Here is a 19,741-nt window from a genome sequence, read left to right as displayed (position 1 = left end):
TGATGAGCTGGCCGACAGGGGTAATGCTCGAAAATTCTACGAAAAAATGCGGCGGCTTACAGAAGGTTTCAAGGCCCGAGCATCCTCTTGTAGAACCCCCTAAGGTGATCTAGTCACTGATGCCCAGAGCATAGTTAAATTATGGAGGGAACACTTCTCCAGCCTGCTGAATGGCAGTGAACGCACAACTCCAGGAGAAGGAGAACCCGATTCCCCAATCGATGACGATGGAGCAGACGTTCCATTACCCGACCATGAAAAAGTTCGAATAGCAATTGCCCGCCTGAAGAACAACAAAGCGCCAGGGGCCGATGGATTGCCGGCCGAGCTATTCAAACACGGTGGCGAAGAACTGATAGGGAGCATGCATCAGCTTCTTTGTAAAATATGGTCGGACGAAAGCATGCCCAACGATTGGAATTTAAGTGTGCTATGCCCAATCCATAAAAAAGGAGACCCCACAATCTGCGCCAACTACCGTGTGATTAGCATCCTCAACATCGCATATAAGGTTCTATCGAGCGTATTGTGTGAAAGATTAAAGCCCACCGTTAACAAACTGATTGGACCTTATCAGTGTGGCTTCAGACCTGGAAAATCAACAACCGACCAGATATTCACCATGCGCCAAATCTTGGAAAAGACCCGTGAAAGAAGAATCGACACACACCACCTCTTCGTCGATTTCAAAGCTGCTTTCGACAGCACGAAAAGGAGCTGCCTTTATGCCGCAATGTCTGAATTTGGTATCCCCGCAAAACTTATACGGCTGCGTAAGCTGACGTTGAGCAACACCAAAAGCTCCGTCAGAATCGGGAAGGACCTCCCCGAGCCGTTCGATACCAAACGAGGTTTCAGACAAGGCGATTCCCTATCGTGGGACTTCTTCAACCTGCTTCTGGAGAAAATAGTTCGAGCTGCAGAACTAAATAGAGAAGGTACCATCTTCTATAAGAGTATACAGCTGCTGGCGTATGCCGATGATATTGATATTATCGGCCTCAACACCCGCGCCGTTAGTTCTGCTTTTTCCAGTCCGGACAAGGAAGCGAAACAAATGAGTCTAGCAGTGAACGAGGGCAAGACGAAATATCTCCTGTCATCAAACAAACAGTCGTCGCACTCGCGACTTGGCACTCACCTCACTGTTGACAGTCATAACTTTGAAATCGTAGATAATTTTGTCTATCTTGGAACCAGCGTAAACACCACCAACAATGTCAGTCTAGAAATCCAACGCAGGATAACTCTTGCCAACAGGTGCTCCTTCGGACTGAGTAGGCAATTGAGAAGCAAAGTCCTCTCTCGACGAACAAAAGCTAAACTCTATAAGTCACTCATAATTCCCGTCTTGCTTTATGGTGCAGAGTCTTGGACGATGTCAACAACGGATGAGTCGACGTTTCGAGTTTTCGAGAGAAAAGTTCTGCCAAAGATTTATGGTCCTTTGCGCTTTGGCCACGGCGAATACCGCATTCGATGGAACGGTGAGCTGTACGAGATATACGACGACATCGACACAGTTCAGCGAATTAAAAGACAGCGGCTACGCTGGCTAGGTCATGTTGTCCGGATGGACGAAAACACTCCAGCTCTGAAACTATTCGACGCAGTACTCGCCGGGGGAAGCAGAGGAAGAGGAAGACCTCCACTCCGTTGGAAGGACCAGGTGGAGAAGGACCTGGCTTCGCTTGGAATATCCAATTGGCGCCACGTAGCGAAAAGAAGAAACGACTGGCGCGCTGTTGTTAACTCGGCTATAATCGCGTAAGCGGTGTCTACGCCAATTAAGAAGGAGAAGTTTAATTATTCTTTATTTTCAGATATTAATAATTTTTTTTATTCAATATATTTATAATTCTGTAAAATTGTACATTAATAAAGAAAAGAAAAAAATAAAAATTTATAATGTTTGTTTAGAATTCTACAAATATTTTAAATTAGGAATCAGAAAATACAACGCTGCATCAGCCTGAAGTATTCATCAGATCTTATATCTTAATAAAATAACTGAATTATTTAAATACACATATACGTATTTTTATTCATACTTAAAATGTACAAAGACCGTGAGTTATATATTTATTGTAATACTTGTAATAGTTATTTATAATGGACTAGCTGACCCGGCAGATTTTATATTGACAGACACACACTGTTATGATACAGTTTGTTGATCAATTAAGAGCTTTCTCATAAACTACATATATATTTTGGTTTATTATGTGGTGCATAAATAAACAAAAGAGACGGTTTCCATGCGCGATACAGAGAAACTCCAAGTTGATTCCGCAAACTTCTAAAGATTGTCCTTTATTTATGATCATCGCAAAAGCCTGGCGTTCTGGAAATTGTAAGCGTTTAAAATTGAATGCTAAGTCCGTTGGAATCATTTTCCTTTTCTTATTGTTGCCCCCATTACGTTATTCATCAGCTTTTTCACAACCAGTCTTCTTCCCTTGCACAGTCGAGGTTGATTAATGTTTCGCAGCATGATCATAGATAACTTGATACGAGACTCTTTAGTTCGAGAGAGAGCTGTCAAAACTCGCATTTTTTATAACATTTGCCAATGATGCCACTGCTGAAAAATATTATTATATTGGGTATTTAATAAATTATACAAAACACTAAATTAAACACTTTGAAAATGCATACATATATAAATGCTAAAATGCAAAATCATTAATTAATTTACATAAACATTTATTTTGCCAAAATATGTTCACACTAATTTCGTCAAAGTAATTATAGCGCTGCTCTTCTGGCATCCCGCCTTTTTCACTAACTGCTGGTTGACGGCACCCTGATTGTGTTTTGTTGCCAGCTCAGAAAACAGATCAGTGTGCCATGCCAGCTGACAAGCGAGAGAGCAAGAAAAGAGATTCTGATCAAGTTATCTATGGCATGATGACAACTGATCCTACATTTAATTTCATATTGTGAGGTAGTAATCCAGGCAATTCCAGTGAATTTAAAAACACCGTGGGATAGTTGATTACGTCATTAATCTCAAAAAAACAATTTGCATACCTGTAAGATTTTGGCCATTGCGCTATTTTTAATAATGTTGCAAATTGGTGTTTCGATGATTTGCATGGTATGCGATGCTAATTTGAAGGCAGAATATGCAGATTGTCCGCCTTCAGAGTTGCAGCTATTCCAGATGAAGACAACATTTCGCAAACTGATTCTCGTTAAAAGCAATTAAAATAAGAACGTTTTTCCGGTTTCTCCGGGAACATCAAGGGAATAAATTCCACCAAATCCACTGTTCACAGCTTCTATCAAAGTGTTGTACACTTGTTGTTGATTTAATTGTGCAACATTTGTACGAACTGTTTGGCCTATGTTTAATGCATCGTGCATATGACGATTGGGTGCTGTTATTCCCAAACATGACAATATTTTATTTGCCATCAATAAACATATGTATGTATATCTTTTATCATGTTCAATGTCTCATTGTAAATTTTTGCAGTCATTTCCATGTGTAATAGCGTGGCATATTAGCACGCAGCAAAATGCGAGCAAAATCATAATTTTTACTGACTGTGAAGAAAGAAAAGGAGAATGGAGTCATGTGTAGAAGTTCACGGGAGAATGGGGTGTAGAAGTTCACGCAAGTGAGGAAAGTTCTCTGATTGCCATTCACTTGGGAGTGGCCAGAAACGATTTTTTTACATATGAGTCAAGCAGCTCACAACTTCCGGTCTTTGACCAAGTATCCTCTGGGTAGCCTGAGAACATCCGCTCGAAGGCGAGCCAAAGTGAGAAGGCGAAACATCCCCTACATAGGGTTGTGCGCTGGGTTTGGGACCCGCCACATAAAAAAAATACCAATGAAAAACTACCAACAGCCTCGGCTGAGAAATCCCCCTTTTGATGACGACCACGGCAAACGAAATAAGGACTACGATATTATGGCATGCACCTGGAATGTCCGGACCCTTAATTGGGAAAGTGCCGCTGCCCAGCTGGTTGATGTCCTCGCAAAAATAAAGGCTGACATCATCGCCGTCCAAGAAATGCGATGGACGGGACAAGGATAGAGACGAGTAGGTCCTTGTGGCATTTACTACAGTGGCCATATAAAGGAGTGCAAGTTTGGTATGGGATTCGTGGTGGGAGAGAGACTCCGTCGCCGAGTACTATCATTCACCCCGGAAAATGAACGTCTACACACAATCCGCATCAAAGCGAGGTTCTTCAACACAAGGAAGGTTCGACGTCGAGAAGCTGCAATCAGAACAGACAGCAGAACGATTTTCTACTCGGCTTGCACTCCTGCTCTCTGAGAGCACTCGTCAACAATTCGGTATAAGGGAACTGTGGGACGGCATTTCAAACCCCTTACGTATAGCTGCAACCGAAACCATTGGTTTTCGGAAAGTGCCGTGTCGCAGCGGAGAGAATACAGGCTGCCTACCTCGCTACGTTACGATCGACCACAACATGTGCAGGATGGGACAGATACCGAGAGTTGAAAAGGGAAGTGAGACGCATTTGCAGACAGAAAAAGAAAGAGGGCGAAATGCGTGAGCAGACGTTCCATTGCCCGACAACAAAGAACAACAAAGCGGCGGGGGCCGATGGATTGCCGGCCAAGCAATTCAAACACGGTGGCGAAGAACTGATAAGGAGCATGCATCAGCTTCTTTGTAAAATATGGTCGGACGAAAGCATGCCCAACAATTGGAATTTAAGTGTGCTATGCCCAATCCATAAAAAAAAGGTGACCCTACAATCTGCGCCAACTACCGTGGGATTAGCCTCCACAACATCGCATATAAGGTTCTATCGAGCGTATTGTGTGAAAGATTAAAGCCCATCGTCAACAAACTGATTGGACCTTATCACTGTGGCTTTAGACCAAGAAAATCAACAACCGACCAGATATTCACCATGCGCCAAATCTTGGAAAAGACCCGTGAAAGAAGAATCGACACACACCACCTCTTCGTCGATTTCAAAGCTGCTTTCACCAGCACGAAAAGGAGCTGCCTTTATGCCGCGATGTCAGAATTTGGTATCCCCGCAAAACTTATACGGCTGTGTAAACTGACGTTAAGCAACACCAAAAGCTTCGTCAGAATCGGGAAGGACCTCTCCGAGCCGTTCGATACCAAACGAGGTTTCAGACAAGGCGATTCCCTATCGTGCGACTTTTTCAACCTGCTTCTGGAGAAAATAGTTCGAGCTGCAGGACTAAATAGAGAAGGTACCATCTTCTATAAGAGTATACAGCTACTGGCGTATGCCGATGATATTTATATCATCGGCCTCAACACCCGCGCCGTTAGTTCTACTTTCTCCAGACTGGACAAGGAAGCGAAACAAATGGGTCTAGCAGTGAACGAGGGCAAGACGAAATATCTCCTGTCATCAAACAAACAGTCGTCGCATTCGCGACTTGGCTCTCACGTCACTGTTGACAGTCATAACTTTGAAGTCGTAGATAATTTCGTCTATCTTGGAACCAGCGTAAACACCACCAACAATGTCAGTCTAGAAATCCAACGCAGGATAACTCTTGCCAACAGTTGCTCCTTCGGACTGAGTAGGCAATTGAGAAGCAAAGTCCTCTGTCGACAAACAAAAACCAAACGCTATAAGTCACTCATAATTCCCGTCCTGCTATATGGTGCAGAGGCTTGGACGATGTCAACAACTGATGAGTCGACGTTACGAGTTTTCGAGAGAAAAGTTCTGCGAAAGATTTATGGTCCTTTGCGCGTTGGCTACGGCGAATATCGCATTCGGTGGAACGAGATATCCGACGACATTGACATAGTTCAGCGAATTAAAAGACAGCGGCTACGCTGGCAAGGTCATGTTGTCCGAATAGACGAAAACACTCCAGCTCTGAAACTATTCGGCGCAGTACCCGCAGGGGTAAGCAGAGGAAGAGGAAGACGACTGGCGCGCTGTTGTTAACTCGGCTATAATCGCGTATTGTCTACGCCAATTAGGAAGAAGAAGAAGAAGTGAAGAAACTTGTTAATGTTGTCGACGGTGGACGTGCCGTTCTGTCTGTCGCGTTCGATTCATTAAAATAAACTCGTTGCCCATTTTCTAAATGAATTGCTAAAAGAACCACTGCAGGGTATGTTTGATGGATCGCAAATGAAAAGATACGCCAAATTTCGTCGTTGCTACTTTTATAGTGACTTATCTGGTATTATAATATTTAATCATTTGCAATGGGTAGATCGAACACAGTCATTTCGCTACCTTTGTTAACATATGTACTGTATCGACTTCACAGGTTTACAATATTTCACATTGATAAAAGTCTCAAAAGCTTTTGATAATATTTGCGAGTATAGCCCAATCCGACGATTGTCTACATTAACATCTTGCCCTGTTACTTGCCCAAGTACCGATCGCCCATTGTCCGCAACTGATCGCTGGCGATACAATTGGTATCCATCATTTCCCGTTATGGCTTCAGTAAGTAGGTCTCTTGGGCATCGCTTGGAACACTTGCCATCGACCATACAGGGTGAATTGTAGTTGAAAAGTCCGCAAAGTAAATGTATCTTGTATTTGGTAACTACTGCATGTAATTTTGGGTCAAAGTTGTCAAGCTGGTAAAATTGTTATTCGTCTCACATTATTCACAATGCCATCGGTATTTTAACATCGCGGAGATGAATGTATTCTTCTGTTTCAGCTGTTGGTTCAAACGGATGTTTTGTATGTCAATTGTTCGGTTTTAATTTTGACATACAAGGGTCAAATCACGTCAAGTGATCCATGAAAATTTCGGAAAATCACCGATTTTGAAAATTAGCAGTTCATTAGAAAGGGAACCTGACGCATACCCCGTGATATAAATATTTTGTCAAAATTCTCTTTTGTTAAAGTTATTGAATCAAGAAATTTAGAGCATGATAAAATTGTAAAATTATTTTCTCATAAGCGTCTGAAGATAAATCGATGAATTTTTGTGAAGTCAAAGAAAAGTGTTCGTGCTATATTATAGATATTTTTTCACAACCCATTTGTTAAAATAATAATATTTTATATAAGTTTTTGTTAAACAATTGAAATTTTTCATATGTTTTTTACGCAAAAAAACTGAAAAGTATATGAAACAGCGCGGAAAATATTCACTTTAATAACCTGCAAAAAAATTTGTGTTCATTCCTGCCATTTCAAATTTTTTGTCCCCCCTTCCGCTCTTAAAACGTGCGGCATATTCATCGATGCCCAGTGCCCTACGTTGCTTCTGCCGCAAGAAAAGCATAAAATGATAAGAAAAATAATCAATAGCTCTAATGGAGTACTTGTTAAATAAATTATTGTCATAATAAAATTGGCGAATGTGTAACATACAGAATTAGAATAAGGAATAATCTACTTTTTTATATGAACAAAAATCGGCTCTAGAAAAGTAAAGAACGGAGAACCACATAGTAAGTGCTTAAAGCCTATTCGAATGGACAGAAAATGCTTTTGCGACAATAGATTTCAGTTTCTCCTCTCAAGTGGATGACGATTCTCAGAAAAAGAAATTCCAAAAGCTCCTGAATAAAGCAAAAGCAATAAAAAAACACCCGGAAAATCCATTAGTTTAACAACTCGAATTATGAATCAAGAGTAGAAAATATTATATGTGATTGAAAATTAGCAAATGTATCAGAAATTTCCGAAAACAACACAACAATTACTTAAAATATTTCTTATAAAATTGCAATAATTAAGGACTATTTTAGTTAGTTTACGTCACACACATTATTAAGGGGGTATTCTCATGTAATCACTTCAAAAAATCGATTTTTTTTTATATTTTGACAGTAAAACCTATTGAAAACATGCTGTGAAAAATTCAGACCGAAATTCATAGTATTTGATGAGTTACAGCTCATAGTCACCGAAGTGTCGTAAGCGACTGTCTACCAGGCGCCATGACAAGTCTGCAGCTGCTACGTTTCTAAACGCATTTTTCTCGAATCATCATTTTCTGAAACTGTCATGGTCCTATAAAAAAGTATTCAACCGATTGCTTTAAAATTTACATATGTTCTTCTACTCATTTATAGTTATCGTCCCTACCAGAATTGTTTATTTTCGAAAATATTTTCATATTTTTTTTAAACGATTTTTAACGAAAAAAAAGATTTTCGTGACTTTTTTTGAAGTTCAGACAACATGAACAGCCGCTATCACCATGACCAGTGAACTCCTTTTTTTGTTGGGGACTACTTTGATTTAAAAAAAAAAATATTAAGAATGTAAAAAACGAAAAAAAAAAATTATTTTGTACATTTCAAAATACAAATAAAAATATATTAAAAAAATAAAATGATTGAATTTTGTTGTCGCATAAAAAAAATGTTCCTAAAAAGTGGTAAAATGTATACGTTCACATGAGAGTACCCCTTAAATATTTATTATAAAAATGTTAACGCATTGTGAAAAATTGTTATGATGCTGAGCTAAAAAAACTGAATCTCTTAATCTGGGGCAAAATAAAAATACAAAAAAGTGTAAATTATACATTGTTCTAATTCTGTATTTTCACTCATTCGTCTATATGTACATAATAATTGACAATAATTTATTTAGCAAGTACTTTATTAGAGCTATTGATTATTTTCCTTATTATTTATGCTTTTCTTGCGGCACAGATGTCGGAAGCTTACGTAGCGCACTGCGCAGCGATGGATGTGCCATACGTTTCAAGAGCGGAAGAGGAATGGTTTGAATGAGCAAAAATTTGTTTGCAGATTATTAAAGGTGAATATTTTTCGCGTTGTGTCACATACGTATATTTTTCTACAGTCGTTTATGAGAAATTAATAAAAATAATCAATAACTTTAATAAAAAAAGAATTTTGAGAAAATATTTATTTCACGTTCTAATGCACTGCTAATTTTTAAAATCGGTGATTTTGCGAAATTTTCATGGACCACTTGACGTGGGTTGACCCACATGTCAACTGCAAACTGATGAAAATGTCGTTGACACATCAAAATATGATTTACTTCACCTTGACATGAGTCTGTATGAATAGAAATTCATAGCACTAACTTTTTTGCTGATTTCAGCACCTGTAAACAAAAATGATAAATGTTTCATTTGTTCCTTAGATGAATTGAATTTAAAAATATTATTTAATCTTGTTCAATTTATTTACCTGTTACTTGATTTACCATTTTGACGTTAAAATGGTATCCGTTCCTGCCAGAAGATCAAAGGATGTTGTAATGCATCATAACTCCTCTGTGTTTCAGATACACGTTTTGAATCACTATTCCGACGATAAAGCACAGTATCTCTAGGTTATAAATTTTCTCCTATAATGTCAACAGCCATTTCGACAAAGCTAGGTGAATTGAACATTCTTGTATGTTCACCGGCAGGTGTTTTGTCAGTTCGAATGATAATATTATGGCTATCATGAGGCAGTCGATCCAATGCTATTTTGAACATTTGAATAACTAAATTGTTATTCTGATGAAAAAGCATTTGTAGTTCTTGGACAATGGTTCTCTTCACTTTTGGATTGTGAGCGCAAAGATTATCATCTTCCGCATATGAATTGCCCATAAAATAAATTTTTAAAAATTTGTCCATTAATTATTTCCGATTTTAATATTTTAGTACAAACTTGAATATTATAAAAAATATTTTGGGACCTTGAAAGTGGGCATGAAATTGTCCTCTATATATGTATATAGTATGTGTATATGATGTCATGCGCTGTTAGTTCTGCTTTCTCCAGGCTGGACAAGGAAGCACAGAAAATGGGTCTGGCAGTGAACGAGGGCAAGACGAAATATTTCCTGTCATCAAACAAACAGTCGTCGCACTCGCGACTTGGCTCTCACGTCACTGTTGACAGTCATAACTTTGAAGTTGTAGATAATTTCGTCTATCTTGGAACCAGCGTAAACACCACCAACAATGTCAGCCTGGAAATCCAAAGCAGGATAACTCTTGCCAAGAGGTGCTACTTCAGACTGAGTAGGCAATTGAGAAGCAAAGTCCTCTCTCGACGAACAAAAGCTAAACTCTATAAGTCGCTCATAATTCCCGTCCTGCTATATGGTGCAGAGGCTTGGGCGATGACAGCAACCGATGAGTCGACGTTACGAGTTTTCGAGAAAAAAGTTCTGCGAAAGATTTATGGTCCTTTGCGCATTGGCCACGGCGAATATCGCATTCGATGGAACGATGAGCTATACGAGATATCCGACGACAGTAACATAGTTCAGCGAATTAAAAGACAGCGGCTACGCTGGCTAGGTCATGTTGTCCGAATGGACGAAAACACTCCAGCTCTGAAAGTATTCGACGCAGTACCCACCGAGGAAAACAGAGAAAGAGGAAGACCTCCACTCCGTTGGAAGGACCAAGTGGAGAAGGATCTGTCTTCGCTTGGAATATCCAATTGGCGCCACGTAGCGAAAAGAAGAAACGACTGGCCCGCTGTTGTTAACTCGGCTATAATCGCGTAAGCGGTGTCTACGCCAATTAAGAAGAAGAAGTATATAATGTCATCTGGAGCTATTATATTTCTGAATATTCACCCAGAAACTAAAGAGCGTAAACGATCTGGAGGTGAGAAAAATTGTGGGAATTTTAATTTTCCTCCAGCACAACATAATCCAGTAGATTCACCTAGGTATTTAACGCCTTATGTACAATATTTACCTATTACAGTAGACGCTCACAAATTAGAACAATCAGAAATTAGAACATCCAGAAATCAGAACCAGAGTTCTTAATGCATTGGACGCTCTGAAATTAGAACTTCAAGTTTGTTTTTTTTTTTTACTTTTAAACACAAGGGAATTCCCATTTTTTGTTGCATTGAACGCTCTGAAATTAGAACTTGAGGTTCTAATTTCTGAGAGCTTTTTTTTTAATTTTTAACACAAGGGAATTCCCATTCTTGGTTTTTATTTTACTGAACAAAGGTGAAAGAATAGAAAGGGGAATCCCGAAGTTATATATTTAATTTCTTTTTAGTTTTGGTTTTGCCATATTTTTGGTGTTTTTGTCATTCGTTTGTGAAATTTGATACGCGTGGACATATTTTGCTAGACTCTACCGAAAACCAAAAATAACTTACTAAAAATGTGAAATAAACGTACCATTAACCACTTTATCTTTAGAAACCAAAGTAAAGATATTGGAAAAGTTGGACAAAGGAGTTCAAGGGAAGGGTCTAGTGCTAGATTTCAATGTGAGCATATCTGCCATCAGCTATATCAAGTCAAATTGATCATCTGTATTAAATGCTGTTTCCAACACTTATCAGGAAGCATCAAATAAAACTATGCATAGTGCCGAATATCCGAAAATTGAAATTCGTCTTTATGAGTGGTTTTTAAAACAACGTCAAAGGAAGTGTGCATTGACAGGAACAATATTAAATTTGGACGGAACCGGATTATTTTATCGTTGCCTACCAGATAAAACATATGTATGACTCTGCTTGTTAAAAAAGTGCACATCAGCCTTCACAACAGTGAATAATTGTAATAAAGTTCAAATTGACTCTACATTTTCTTTAGAAAACTTTTTTCATGAGAAAAAGAAATGAACTGTTTTTAGGGTTTTATCGGCAATTATTCGAACTTTTCTCACATTTTAAACCTTCCCTAGACCTCCACGAACATTTCAAAACCAATATAAGATAAATCCGTTCAGCCGTTCTCGAGTTTTAGCGAAACTTGCGAACAATTCATTTATATATACATACTAGCTGACCCGGCGAACTTCGCACCGCCTAATTATTGGAGGCATATTTAGTAAGTCACAAACACACGACGCAATACTTTTTTAATTTTATTGAAATTTGCTGCTTTTAGATTTTTAGGAATATTAAAGAATTATAGTATAGATGCACAGCAAAGAGACGTTAACATTTTAAGTGACATTTTACCATAGACAATTTTTTTTTGAGTGAATACTGACAATTATTTACACTATAACTATCAAACTACATCTGTCGTTTTTTTTTTTGACGATGGCCATGGTTAGAAAAAGAAGAAGAACTACATCTGTCATCGAGAAAATAAAGAATTCAAAAAACTATAATATAGTTATAGTGAAGCTATATATCTCTCAACTCCTTAAAATGCATTGTCCGTTTTGTAAAAAGTGGATGGAACGGCAGAAAAAAAATAATAACTGTCCAGATTGTATTAAATTATTATTAAGATGCGACGAATGCTACAACATAATCGCTGTTACCTTCAGATTTTGTACCAAGTGTGGTAAGAATCAGGAATAATGGGATGCCCAACTTATTCCAGTGTGAGAGCGCCTCAAAATAAGCGTTTCTTATAACATTTTCCATTATGGCCAGATCGAACAAAATAACAATTTTTGGGCATTTATTAACCCAATACCCAACATTTAGTACGAATATAAATTACTAAACAGTGGTTATTTATTATATGGAGAAACTATTTAAATCTTTTTAAAGAATATTATAACAACTGACTTTTGTCCTTTCAATACCCAATAATAGGATTTAAGGTTTTTAGCTCTCAATCATTAAAAGTTTTTAATAATTTTCAATTGAAAATAATACTGTGATGTTTCAAATTACAAAACATTTCATCAAATACATTTAAATTTCACAAATTTATTTAATTTTCATTGTTTTGCATTTTTGATAAGAGGTCTTGAACGATGCAACAAATCCCTCCGTTTATATATTTTTTTGGTAAGATTTCAATCTGGCCATCGCTCGTTTCCAATTGCTAAACGTCAAAACCTCCCTAATCCAGTCAACTGTTAAAGTTTAGGTGGTTTTGACGTTTAGCAATTGTTCTCTCACTTCCAGCGAGAGAGGAGTTGGGCATCCCATTATTCCTGGTAAGAATATAGAACAAATAATACGCAGGAACAGGGCAAAAGTACAAAAAAATATATTAAAGCAAAAGTTCCTATCTAAACCAAAACACGTTTCTACAATGCCATCTTCATCATCTGAGGAGACACTCTGTGAATTAAATTTATCGGCCGAAGACATACAGGACATTCAGTTTATTGAAGACAGCCAAAAGCCCAACATCAAGATTGTTCTGGTAGATAATGATGTTATTGAAGACAGCCAGCAGCTCAACATTGATAATGCTCTGATCGAATCAGATTTGTCGCCTAGTACTTCCACCATATTATCATGTCCTGGCGAGCCAAGTGGTTCCCAAGTAGATGGAGCCAAGTTGATGGAAATAAAGAGTTACTAATACACGTTGACATTAAGGATCCAAATGCACATATAATATACATATTAAGTCATTTATTTATATTTATACAATTCATATACAAAAATTTAAAATTTTCTTGGATATGCTCGTTTCTGGACTGTGAACATGAATTAAATAAAATACAACACAGTTATGATAATATACAGTTAATTAATATAGTGCTTTCTGGTAGACAATATTTTTAGTTTTTTTTGCGGTGCGTAAATAAATAAGGATGTTGGTTTTCCGACACGCGAACACGCAACGTATAATTGTCCATGTGCGAAACAGGGAAACTCTAAGTTTATTCCGCAAACTTGCAACGATTGGCCTTGCGATTTATTTATGGTCATCGCAAACGCCAGACGCACGGGAAATTGCAACCTCTTAAAATCAAATGGCAAATCCGTTGGAATCATAGGCATTCGTGGGATTAAGACATTCTCTCCTTTGTATTTTCCTTTGATTATTTAAGCTTCGATGATGTTATTCATGAGTTTCTTCACAAGGTTGATTAATATTACGCAGCATGATGACAACTGACCCTACTTTTAATTTCAAATTATGTGGTGGTAGTCCAGGCAAGTTCAATGAATTTAAAAATTCTGTAGGATAGTTGACTACGTCGTCCTGGTTTGTGGCCGTGTCAACTGATTTCTACGTAAACAATTCTCCTGGAAGGAAGTTCTGAATGGTAGCATTGAGATCATCGACATCTTTGTTTTTTGCTGCCAATATTGCTCGTTCACTTAGCCAATCGTGGTTATTATATTGTTGTTTAATGTCCGGAAAAACACGCTGAATAAGCTCCTTTTTTCGATGCTGTGAAGTGACAGAAATCTGTGGGAAAAGTCATTAATCCGGTCGAGCTGTCAACTGCGACCTTACCATTGCCAATATCCAGCAACTGCTTCGAAAACACAGTCGCAGTTTGATCTTGTTGCGAAAACACTCGCATGTTAGTAGTTAATTGTAGTGTCTTTACATGCCGCCACAAATTTGATGATTTAAGACATGCGTTTATTTCGTCAGCAACAGTCGATCGAGGAATTACTGAAAGAGTCTGACGAAAATCACCTGACAACAGTATCATAGCTCCACTAAAAATGTTTTGGTTATCACGTAAATCTTTTAACGTCCTATCTAGTGCCTCCAGCGACCTCTTGTGGGCCATTGTGCATTCGTCCCAAATTATCAATTTGCATACTTGGAGAGTCTTCGTCATAGCGCTATTTTTGGCAATGTTGCAAACTGGCGTTTCGTTGATATGCATGTTTAATGGTAATTTTAAGGCTGAATGTGCAGTTCGTCCGCCTTCTAATAAAGTTGCTGCTATTCCAGATGAAGCCAACGCTAGGGCTACCTCATTTTGCGATCGGATCTTTGCTAATAGCAATGAAATTAGGAACGTTTTCCCAGTACCCCCAGCAGAATCAAGAAAGTAAATCCCCCCAAACCCACTGTTTACAGCTTGTGTTAAACAATCGTACCCAATCCTTTGTTCTTCGTTCAATTGCGGAACAGTTGTGCGAACTGCTTCGGTCATAGCTTGAGTATCGTACTGGAGTTCTCTTTGCAACTCATGGTTTAATGCATCTTGCATAGCACGATTGGGTGCTGTCAGGCCCAAACACGACAATACTTTATTTGCCAAACACATATCTTCTATTATGATCAATATGTCATTGTAAATCTCTGCCGTAATTTCCAATGTAGGATTCAAAGTTTCACAACGCACGCGATGCAACACATCCTCAGATATGTCATCCCTATATTTCATCCACAAATCATTCGGATTTGAGGGGAAACATGTCGATATTATAACCGCAAACAGTGTGCGAATTTGATGCGGCGATGAAGATATCACGGAATCCTTGAGCGTATCATCCCAATGCGGATCGTTTCCAAGCAACCGTAATAATTGACACGCCTCACGGTAAGTCGCACACAGATGTCCATCAACTGTTCGCAATTGTTGAAAAGATGTCGAACCAGGAACATTCACCAATAACAATCTAAGATAATAACATTCATCGTTATTAGGATGTACTGTATATATACGGCCTATAGCATCTGTGGCAAATACATTTTCATATCCTTCAAGTGGTGTTCCTTGTTTACGACGCTGAAAAGACTTTGATGAAGCGTTCCAAGTGTAGTAGCGCGGCATATCAGCATACAGCAAACTGCGAGCGAATTGATCAGTTGCACAAACTGAGAAGAAACCTGTCAATGTGGTCACAGGTGGGCGTGCCGCTCTATCCACAGCGTTGTTTGGGTTGAAATACTCGTTGTCCATTTTCTAAATGAACTGCCAAATGCAATACAGTGGGATGTCTTTCATGAATTGCAAACGAAAATATGCGCCAATAGCCTCATTGCTGCTTACATGGCGACCCATCTGATAGTGAGACACTTCATCTTTTGTGTTTGTTACTGCGAACATGGCCATGTCGCTTTGTTAACATATTTACATATGTACTTTATGAATTTCACAGAGTTACAAAATTCCACGTTGATGTGAGCTTCAAAAGTTTTGGACAATATGGGCGAGAACGACACAATCCAACGATTGTCTACATGAAAATCTTGTCCTTTTCTCTTGACATCTACAGATCGTCCAACGTTCTCAACTGATCGCCGACGATACAATGGGTAACCATCGATTCCCGAGATGGTTTCAGCAAGCAAGTTTCTCGGGTACCGTTTGGAGCACTTGCCGTCGATCATACAGGGTGAGCTGTTGTTGAAAACTCCGCAAGGTCCATGTATCATGTGCTTAGTTACTATCGTATGCAATTTTGGGTCAACCGTTTCATCAGGAATTTCGGCTGAAATAATGGAATCAATTTCTTCTGGCCTTATTTTGTCAACCAACCAGACTAATATATGAGCATGTGGCAAACCACGTTTTTGCCACTCAACAGAGTACATCCAACAACGTATTTGGCCATACACACGATGCTTTGTAATGAAATTCATTAAAGATTTTAATTTTTGCTTGTAAACTCTGGCTGTGATGTCATGCCTATCAAGTGGTGTTTGGTTGTGTAGCAGTTCTTTTTTTATTTCAATCCATTGTGGGTTACAGGTGAATGTAATAAATAGGTCTGGACGGCCATACTTTCGAACATAAGACATCGCATCTTGAGCGTACTCGTGCATGTGGCGCGGGCTTCCGATGTAAGTGGCCGGTAAAATTGTCATTCATCCTACATTATTTACATTGCCGTCAGCATTGATTGCATCGCGAAGATGAATGTACTCTTCAGATCGAAGCTGCTGTTGGTTAAGACGGATGTATATCATGATGGAGTCATGTGTAGAAGTTCACGAAAGTGAGGAAAGTTCTCTGATCGCCATTCACTTGGGAGTGGCCAGAAACGATTCTTTTACACATGGCTCAAGCATCTCACTACTTCCGGTCTTTGACCAAGTATCCTCTGGGTAGCCTAAGAACATCCGTTCGAAGGCGAGCTAATGTGAGAAGGCGAAACATTCCCTACATAGGGTTGTGCGCTGGGCTTGGGACCCGCCACGTAAAAAACAATACCAATGAAAAAGTTGAAACAGCCTCGGATGAGAGACCCCCCTTTTGATGACGACCATGGCAAACGGAATAAGGACTCCGATTTGAGGGCATGCACCTGGAATTTCCGGTCCCTTAATTGGGAAGGTGCCGCTGCCCAGCTGGTTGATGTCCTCGCAAAAATAAAGGCTGACATCACCGCGTCCAAGAAATGCGATGGACGGGACAAGGACAGAGACGAGTAGGTCCTTGTGACATTTACTACAGTGGCCATATAAAGGAGCGCAAGTTTGGTGTTGGATTCGTGGTGGGAGAGAGACTCCGTCGCCGAGTACTATCATTCACTCCGGTGAATGAACGTCTAGCCACAATCCGCATCAAAGCGAGGTTCTTCAACATATCGCTGATTTGCGCCCACGCCCCGACGAAAGAGAAGGACGATGTGGCCAAAGATGCCTTCTATGAGCGCTTGGAGCGCGCTTATGAGAGCTGCCCCCGCCACGATGTCAAAATCGTGCTTGGCGACTTTAACGCCAGGGTGGGCAAAGAAGGTATATTTGGCACTACGGTCGGTAAATTCAGCCTCCACGACGAAACATCCCCAAATGGGTTGAGGCTGATTGACTTCGCCGGGGCCCGAAATATGCTTATCTGTAGTACTAGATTCCAGCATAAGAAGATTCATCAAGCTACCTGGCTGTCTCCGGATCGAAAAACTACCAACCAGATCGATCATGTTGTGATAGATGGAAGACACGTCTCCAGTGTTTTAGATGTGCGTGCGCTCCGAGGTCCCAACATCGACTCGGACCATTATCTTGTTGCAGCTAAGATTCGCTCTCGCCTCTGTGCAGCAAAAAACGCACGCCAACAAACACAAGGAAGGTTCGACGTCGAGAAGCTGCAATCACAACAGACAGCCGAACGATTTTCTACTCGGCTTGCACTCCTGCTCTCTGAGAGCACTAGTCAACAACTCGGTATAAAGGAACTGTGGGACGGCATTTCAAATTCCTTACGTACAGCTGCAACCGAAACCATTGGTTTTCGGAAAGTGCAAAAGAACAGCTGGTACGACGAGGAGTGCCGTGTCGCAGCGGAGAGACACAGGCTGCCTACCTCGCAACGTTACGATCGACCACTACACGTGCGGGGTGGGATAGATACCGAGAGTTGAAGAGGGAAGCGAGACGCATTTGCAGACAGAAGAAGAAAGAGGCCGAAATGCGTGAGTAGGAAAAGCTTGATAAGCTAGCCGACAAGGGTAATGCTCGAAAATTCTACGAGAAAATGCGGCGGCTCACAGAAGGCTTCAAGACCGGAGCATACTCTTGTAGAACCCCCAAAGGTGATCTAGTCACTGATGCCCAGAGCATAGTTAAATTATGGAGGGAACACTCCTCCAGCCTGCTGAATGGCAGTGAACGCACAACACCAGGAGAAGGAGAACCCGATTCCCCAATCGATGACGATGGAGCAGACGTTCCATTACCCGACCATGAAGAAGTTCGAATAGCAATTGCCCGCCTCAAGAACAACAACGCGGCAGGGGCCGACGGACTACCGGCCGAGCTACTCAAACACGGCGGCGAAGAACTAATAGGGAGCATGCATCAGCTTCTTTGTAAAATATGGTCGGACGAGAGCATGCCCAACGATTGGAATTTAAGTGTGCTATGAACAATCCATAAAAAAGGAGACCCCACAATCTGCGCCAACTACCGTGTGATTAGCCTCCTCAACATCGCATATAAGGTTCTATCGAGCGTATTGTGTGAAAGATTAAAGCCCACCGTCAACAAACTGATTGGACCTTATCAGTGTGGCTTTAGACCTGGCAAATCAACAACCGACCAGATATTCACCATGCGCCAAATCTTGGAAAAGACTCGTGAAAGGAAAATCGACACACACCACCTCTTCGTCGATTTCAAAGCTGTTTCGACAGCACGAAAAGGAGCTGCCTTTATGCCGCGATGTCTGAATTTGGTATCCCCGCAAAACTAATACGGCTGTGTAAACTGACGTTGAACAACACGAAAAGCTCCGTCAGGATCGGGAAGGACCTCTCCGAACCGTTCGATACCAAACGAGGTTTCAGACAAGACGACTCCCTATCGTGCGACTTCTTCAACCTGCTTCTGGAGAAAATAGTTCGAGCTGCGGAACTAAACAGAGAAGGTACCATCTTCTATAAAAGTGTACAGCTGCTGGCGTATGCCGTCGATATTGATATCATCGGCCTCAACACCCGCGCCGTTAGTTATGCTTTCTCTAGGCTGGACAAGGAAGCACAGAAAATGGGTCTGGTAGTGAACGAGGCCAAAACGAAATATTTCCTGTCATCAAACAAACAGTCGTCGCACTCGCGACTTGTCTCTCACGTCACTGTTGACAGTCATAACTTTGAAGTTGTAGATAATTTCGTCTATTTAGGAACCAGCATTAACACCACTAATAATGTCAGCCTGGAAATCCAACGCAGGATTGCTCTTGCCAACAGGTGCTACTTCGGACTGAGTAGGCAATTGAAAAGTAAAGTCCTCTCTCGACGAACAAAAGCTAAACTCTATAAGTCGCTCATAATTCCCGTCCTGCTATATGGTACAGAGGCTTGGGCGATGACAGCAACCGATAAGTCGACGTTACGAGTTTTCGAGAGAAAAATTCTGCGAAAGATTTATGGTCCTTTGCGCATTGGCCAAGGCGAATATCGCAGCCGAAGGAACGATGAGCTGTACGAGATATATGACGACATTGACATAGTTCAGCGAATTAAAAGGCAGCGGCTACGCTGGCTAGGTCATGTTGTCCGGATGGATGAAAACACTCCAGCTCTGAAAGTATTCGACGCAGTACCCGCCGGGGGAAGCAGAGGAAGAGGAAGACCTCCACTCCGTTGGAAGGACCAAGTGGAGAAGGACCTGGCTTCGCTTGGAATATCCAATTGGCGCCACGCAGCGAAAAGAAGAAACGACTGGCGCGCTGTTGTTT

At 40.3% G+C, this 19,741-nt stretch overlaps 1 protein-coding gene across 1 annotated transcript in view; it reads left to right on the top strand.

Annotated features, from left to right (window-relative positions):
• The window catches only part of LOC126766154 (craniofacial development protein 2-like), a 119,198-nt gene extending 101,229 nt beyond the window's left edge, over positions 1-17,969 (top strand). Inside the window, exon 2 of the mRNA XM_050484025.1 lies at positions 16,895-17,969. Within this exon, the coding sequence (XP_050339982.1) occupies positions 16,959-17,924 (966 nt within the window). The 5' untranslated portion in view covers positions 16,895-16,958 and the 3' untranslated portion in view covers positions 17,925-17,969. The remainder of the gene's footprint in view (positions 1-16,894) is intronic.
• Positions 17,970-19,741: the final 1,772 nt, after the last annotated feature.

Source organism: Bactrocera neohumeralis, unplaced genomic scaffold (assembly GCF_024586455.1).
Source record: "Bactrocera neohumeralis isolate Rockhampton unplaced genomic scaffold, APGP_CSIRO_Bneo_wtdbg2-racon-allhic-juicebox.fasta_v2 cluster11, whole genome shotgun sequence".
NCBI lineage: Eukaryota > Metazoa > Arthropoda > Insecta > Diptera > Tephritidae > Bactrocera > Bactrocera neohumeralis.
The sequence above is the reverse complement of the archived record's forward strand: the minus strand, read 5'-3'. Positions and strand labels throughout refer to the sequence as shown.